At 39.9% G+C, this 5,991-nt stretch overlaps 1 protein-coding gene across 1 annotated transcript; it reads right to left on the reverse strand.

Moving 5' to 3' along the window:
• Positions 1 to 1,099: 1,099 nt before the first annotated feature.
• Positions 1,100 to 5,726, reverse strand: LOC127300879 (thioredoxin-like protein CITRX, chloroplastic). Its single transcript, XM_051331074.2, has 4 exons — positions 5,396 to 5,726; positions 5,193 to 5,315; positions 1,569 to 1,649; positions 1,100 to 1,470 (listed from the first exon to the last, which is right to left on the reverse strand). Exons 1-4 carry the CDS (start codon positions 5,627 to 5,629, stop codon positions 1,354 to 1,356), a joined length of 555 nt encoding a protein of 184 aa, XP_051187034.1. The 5' UTR covers positions 5,630 to 5,726; the 3' UTR covers positions 1,100 to 1,353.
• Between the last annotated feature and the right edge of the window lie 265 nt (positions 5,727 to 5,991).

Consider the following 5,991-nt stretch of genomic DNA (forward strand, 5'->3'; position numbering starts at 1 on the left):
ATAACCAAAATGTGATCAGGTAGATTATTTCTCAAAATTTTACTTACCTTTCTAATAATATATTAATTCGAAGAAACAGGGACTTCAATAAAAGGTTTTTGATGAAAAATATGGAACTAAAATCATGTAGTTCTCAGTTTTTTTAGAATAGACGTAATTTCTCAAAATTGTATCATGAAATTTCCTGGAATTAGTATCATGGAATTCTTAGTTTTTTACTTTAATTTCGGTAAAGGATTTTTAAGATACCATAAATTCACTTAATGTTTTCAAAAAAAAAATCCAAAAATTAGCACCATAGAATACTAATTAGTCATCATAAAGTACTCAATGGTGTAGCACGGAATACTAGTCATCATGAAGTAATCAATTGTGCACCATGGAATACTAATTAGTAGTAAGCCTTACTCTTCATAAACATCACGTGTTACTCATGACTAGCAATATTGGGAGTATCATAAGTACTAGTATCATTCATGCCATGTTGGTAAAATTTTGATGTGACACTATAATTAGTGAGGAAGGACGTATCATAGCACGTAAAACTAGAAAATTCAATGGCAAATACATCATGTACACACGTTTACATTGAGATTTATAAAACATTAAATATGAAGAAACTATGATACCACATCATAATCTATACGGTGATAAGTCACACTGTGGCTAGTCTAAGTAAATGATCTACTCCTTCCAATTTATAATAAGTGTCGAGTTTTTAGTTCAAATTTGTTATGCCTATACAATTACAATATTCCGAATTGCGTTTCCGGGATCGGAGTGAGTATTAACTATATGGGCATAGGTATTTGTGTAAAAGATCACTACACATGCAGTTATACAAAGACAATACATCTGCATGTAGTGGTTCAAAGACACATGTCAGGCAAAGCACCCGGGAGCTGCTATGCCTTCTTTCCTTGGCATGTGGTGTTTGAGTGTTCCACAGTCTCCTTTCTGGAAGTACGACGCCTGTGCAGGTTTTCGGCAAACATGATCAATGTATTCTTGTGAAATGAAGAAACACCCGCCCATTTTAAAATCTCCAAAAAAAAAGGTGATTTGTATGCAGTAAAATCGGATAAAAAAATGGTGTGCATGAAAAGAACACGAAACTGGTACAATATATAACTGAATTAGTAGTTGTTAGTCTCATGTTTGAACCCCTATCCTACCTTCTACTCATGCAGATTTTTTTTTTTTTGACGGGCACTCATGCAGATCTTCCATACCAAAAACGTACGAGTAAAACACAAAGCTCTAATCAGTCACAGCGGACTGTACCTAAACACTGAGAACTACAAGCTTGAACTAAAAAATATAGCTGCTACAGCCTATGAGCCTACACACGATTCACAACTCATTATCAATTATGTTTCTGATCATTTCAATAGGAATTAGCCCCTCAGTCCTAATGGCATCCTTGCTCTGATCTGGGCTGAAGAAATACAACGTCGGAAGTCCTCTTACCTGTATGTTTCAGAAATGACACTGTTCAGAAAATGATACAAACATGATTAAACAGCGTGTTAGGCTCTATGTGTGCCAGTATGGTAGGATGTGCTTACCTGCATATCTCTTGCAAATTCATATTCGTCGTCTGTGTCCACCTTAACAAACAAGGCGTTGTCCTCGTATTCAACTGCTAGCTGCAATACAGAATTCCAAGGAATGTTGCTGTAAGCTTATGCTAATGCAAGGGGTAAATTTAGTGCAAGTAATAAGTCCTAATAAGAAAACGAAGGGTGGAAAAAAAAGTTAACGGAATTGATGGGCTTCATTCATTGGGCTAAGCTCACAGTTAAAATAAGTCAAGTTTAATGAAACACTACACTTTTCTGGCTCGTTTTTGCTTGGCTCAGTAGCTCGATAACAGAATTTATCCAAGCCATAGAGATGGTGATAATAAGCCATACTGTTTTAATTTCAGGGAAAACTCAATAAAAGCTTGCAACTCTGACTGTTTCAACATGCTGTGATATCTAATTCCTAATATGTTCTATTCCTCCGTTTTTAAATCCTGCAAAGGCATCTACTTCCTAATTTTTTTCCTATTCCAATATTCCTATTTCTTTTAAATCATGTAAACCAAAGAGGTCTATCCTACGACATTTTATTTGCACCAAGGTGAGTGGCGGAGCTAGGAGGGGACCAGCCCCACCCCTGTGCACGTGATTCGGTGCAACAAGGGTTAATGGAGGTTTAAGAGTAGATAATGAGGTGCATGTAAATTAGCTTAGCCGGCTACCTTTATGGGAAAAATAGCTTCGTTCCACCCCATGATATAGCTGTCTCTTTGGTTCAAACAAATTTGATTGTATTCCTTACGAGTTTTTAGCTTGTTTAATTTGTAAGATTGTAAACCAATGGAAATTTCCTATGAGCTATTTCGCTTGTAATAGGAAAACTTCCCTTGAGTCCAACCGTTATGTCTCTTGTTTCAGTGACAGCTATATCATGCAACTAATCCTTCAAACAAATTTCTGCTTTTTTTTTTTTTGAGAAAACGCAAAGGACCTTTGCATTTCATTTCATTGGAAAGATAAGAGTTTGCTTTGCATCCTCCTAGGAGGTGGATTACATATTTTAGTTCATGCATCAGTGCACATCCCAAGTGGATTGCAGAACTACTTGTAGTCCTTAGGCGCTAGCTTTTGCCCATGGGCTGACCTCCTCTTTGATCGTTGACAGCAGGCATGGGATTGATGGCTGGGCGCCCTCAAAGACGCAAGAGTTCTTGTGCTTCCATATCATCCAAGGGATTAGCAAGGTGGCAGAGGCAATGCCTTTGCGAAGCGTCATGGCAGCAGACGTAATGACGAGGACAATAGCAGCAACTCAGACACCAGTGTGCGTAGTGGACGAAAGGTTAGGAAGAAGGGGAGGTGCTAGAACTGTGGCATCTGTGCTTCCGTGGCCACTACTCGTCTGAGTGCCGCAACCTGAAGAAAGAAGAAGCGTTTTTCGCATCGGCAGATGAACATCCAGCGCTGCTGTGATGATGGTCAAAGATGGCAAGGTTAGGGGGGTGATTGTTAGCCTGAAGGTAATCTTGTCATGGAGTGATCTACACACATAGGTTGTGTGCAGGCTGTAGTGTGAATAGCACACATAGGTTGTGTGCTTGCTGTGTGTGAACAAGGCACAACTCACACTACATAGGTTATGTGCTTGCTGTGTGTGAACAAGGCACATGAGTTGTGTCTTGTGTGTGAACAGTGCACATACGTTGTGTACTGAATAGATAGGCATGTATGCGGTTCTAGAAGTATCCAGGGCATGCAGGGAGAACTGTAGAATTAGTGGACATAGGTTTGTGTAGGCATGTCTAGAAGTATCCAAGGTATGTAGGAAGAACTCTAGAATTAGGAATGTTCTAGAGTAAGATATTTAGGAGTAGGGTTTGGATTGTGCCATATGGCAACAATCTAAAGGGTCATGTACAAGTATAAATAGTGCTACCACCCCTCCCATGTAAGCAAGGAACTGAGCATAGGTTGCTCTCCTAGCATGGGTTGCTAGGCTAAGCATGGGGTCTTAGCATGGGTTGCTATCCTAGCATAGGTTGCTAGGGTAAGCATGGAGTCCGAGCATAGGTTGCTCTCCTAGCATAGGTTGCTGGGGCAAGCATATGTTGCTAAGTTTGTAGGCATTCGTTGCCAGTATTCTGTAGCATCCGTTGCTACAAAGGCTAATAGAAACTACTGTGTGTTCTCCTCTGTAGTTCTAGTCCCTCATCTTCTGCTTTTACTCGAGAGAGAGAACAGAGGGAAGAGAGCGTAGAGAGGGAACACTAACAAAAACCGCCCAACAGTGTTCTAAAAAGAATTTAAAAACTTCATGCATCGCCTAATCATCTGAGTAGATAACCCAGAGAGTAACAAAGTAGTCTCCTTCTCTACTAATTTTTGTTTATGACGTATTCCATAGTAAAAGAATCTCCTATTAGTAACAGATGTTGGGTTGGCTAAACTGCACGGCAACATACATGACTTCATAGGAAGGGTTAGAAGTATATATAAAGCTATATTCAACAGATTAATAATAGTATAGCACAGTTGGATTCATTTGGGTGACTTTGTGCACCATACGATGTTCTGTGTATTCTAGACGAATGTGTTATGCTGCGAAGAAGTTTGAAATCAGGGAATAAAAGAAGTTTCAGAGAAACTAGGATGACCCATTGTTAGCAACAATGCACAGTTGCTCGTCACTTGGATTACCGGCAACTTATTATGATTAGTATGAAGAAAACATATTGGTAGCTAAAGACGACGACGGATCTGACCTAACGCTGCATTAGGAGAGGCTTTGTTAGTTTGGTACTCTTGGCTAGATGTGTGTAAAATATGTACTTTCAAATCTACAATCTTTATTTTTTGAAATGTACCAAGCAAAAATCCCTCCTTAACCAATTCTTTTATGATTCAATAGAATAGTTTATTTAGTGATCTTTCCATGTAATTTTCCCAATGTAAACATTGAGTGATTTTTTGTGTGAACTCAGCCGTTTCTACATTATGTTTCAATACTTTTGGCTTTCCAGGATGGAAAGAAAGTAGATTGGAATCGTAGGACATAGTGTTTTGGCTCATAGGTCCAAATGCACCTATTATGAATAATGCATTCTAAATGTATTTCAAATTGTCAAAAAAAAATTGAAAACATTCTAGATGTACATCCGGACATACTATGTTTACACACAAATTTATGTGAAAGAAAGACATATTTTTGTGGGCTGTGTAAAAAAAAGAAAATTCTTCGTGGGAAGCTATTTTAGAGCACCGGAAATTGTCTTTTTTACACAAGTCACAAAAAATGTCATTTTTTCGCGAGACTTTGGGTGCGGACATAAAATATCCGAATGAACACCTAACTTTTTTTATCAGACTTTTTTGATATTTTGTAATTTGTTTTTTGGGCAGTGGGTGCATCTAGACCTATGACCCAAAATGGATTTCCAGGAATCGTATAACTAAAGCGGTAATGACACTGAAATGGGCCGAAACCCAACATATGGTTGAAACCAAATTGAGGTTGAAACCAAAGATATATGAGTGGTTGGAAGTATCATAGATTGTTTCTCAAGATAATGAGCACATACTGATTTAATTAGTAATCTATTTGGTAACCGTTGCAACGCACAAGCAGTTTCATAGTATTTCAAAGGCGCGGAACTAACAGGGGCATACCATCTCGATATCCTGGGCCATCAGAACGCAAGGCCCGCACCAGGTAGCATAGAAATCCACAATGAGCGGCACCTTCCGCTCCCCCCTCACGAGCTCCTCCACTTCCTTGGCCGACAACTTCTTCTGCAAATCCACGAGCAGAGCCCCCACTCAGACTACACTACAGAAAAGTAGCACGTACGTATAACAGGAAGAAGGCATACCACGAGGTAGTCCGGCGCGATGTACTTCCCGGAGCCCGGGACGTAGGTCTCTGCGGCGTTCCGTCGAACGGTTGGCCTGCGGCTCCTGATGCTCAAGCTGCAAGAAGTGGTGGTCTTGGGCGCAGAGGAGGCCGGGATGGAGAGGCTGCGGGTGGTCGCGGTTGCGGGGAGGTGGAACCTTGCGGGAAGGGAAGGGGCGGCGGATGCCAGAAGGAAGTAGGCGGCCGCGGCCATGGCCGGAGAGAGCTGAGCAGGAGCAAAGAGAGATAAATCCTATCCTGTCGCTCGAGTCGAGTCGAGTCTCACTGTCTCGGCACTTTCCTACAGGGGTTAGAGGAGAAATACTACATATTCCCTCCGACTTCCAATAAATGGACATCTAGCTCTAAACTTTATTCATAGAAGAGTATACTTCTATCTTTTCAATATATTTTAATTGTTTTTTTTATCGTATGAAAATCAAACCCAATAATATTAAGCACATGTTTTTTTGTTTTCTACATGTAGCTAGCTCATTCGAGGTGAAAGAATTAAAGAGGAGAGATGCATCTTCCCAATGTATTTTTACTTCACTTTATAATTTATCTTGGAATACT

This window comes from Lolium perenne, chromosome 7 (assembly GCF_019359855.2).
Source record: "Lolium perenne isolate Kyuss_39 chromosome 7, Kyuss_2.0, whole genome shotgun sequence".
NCBI lineage: Eukaryota > Viridiplantae > Streptophyta > Magnoliopsida > Poales > Poaceae > Lolium > Lolium perenne.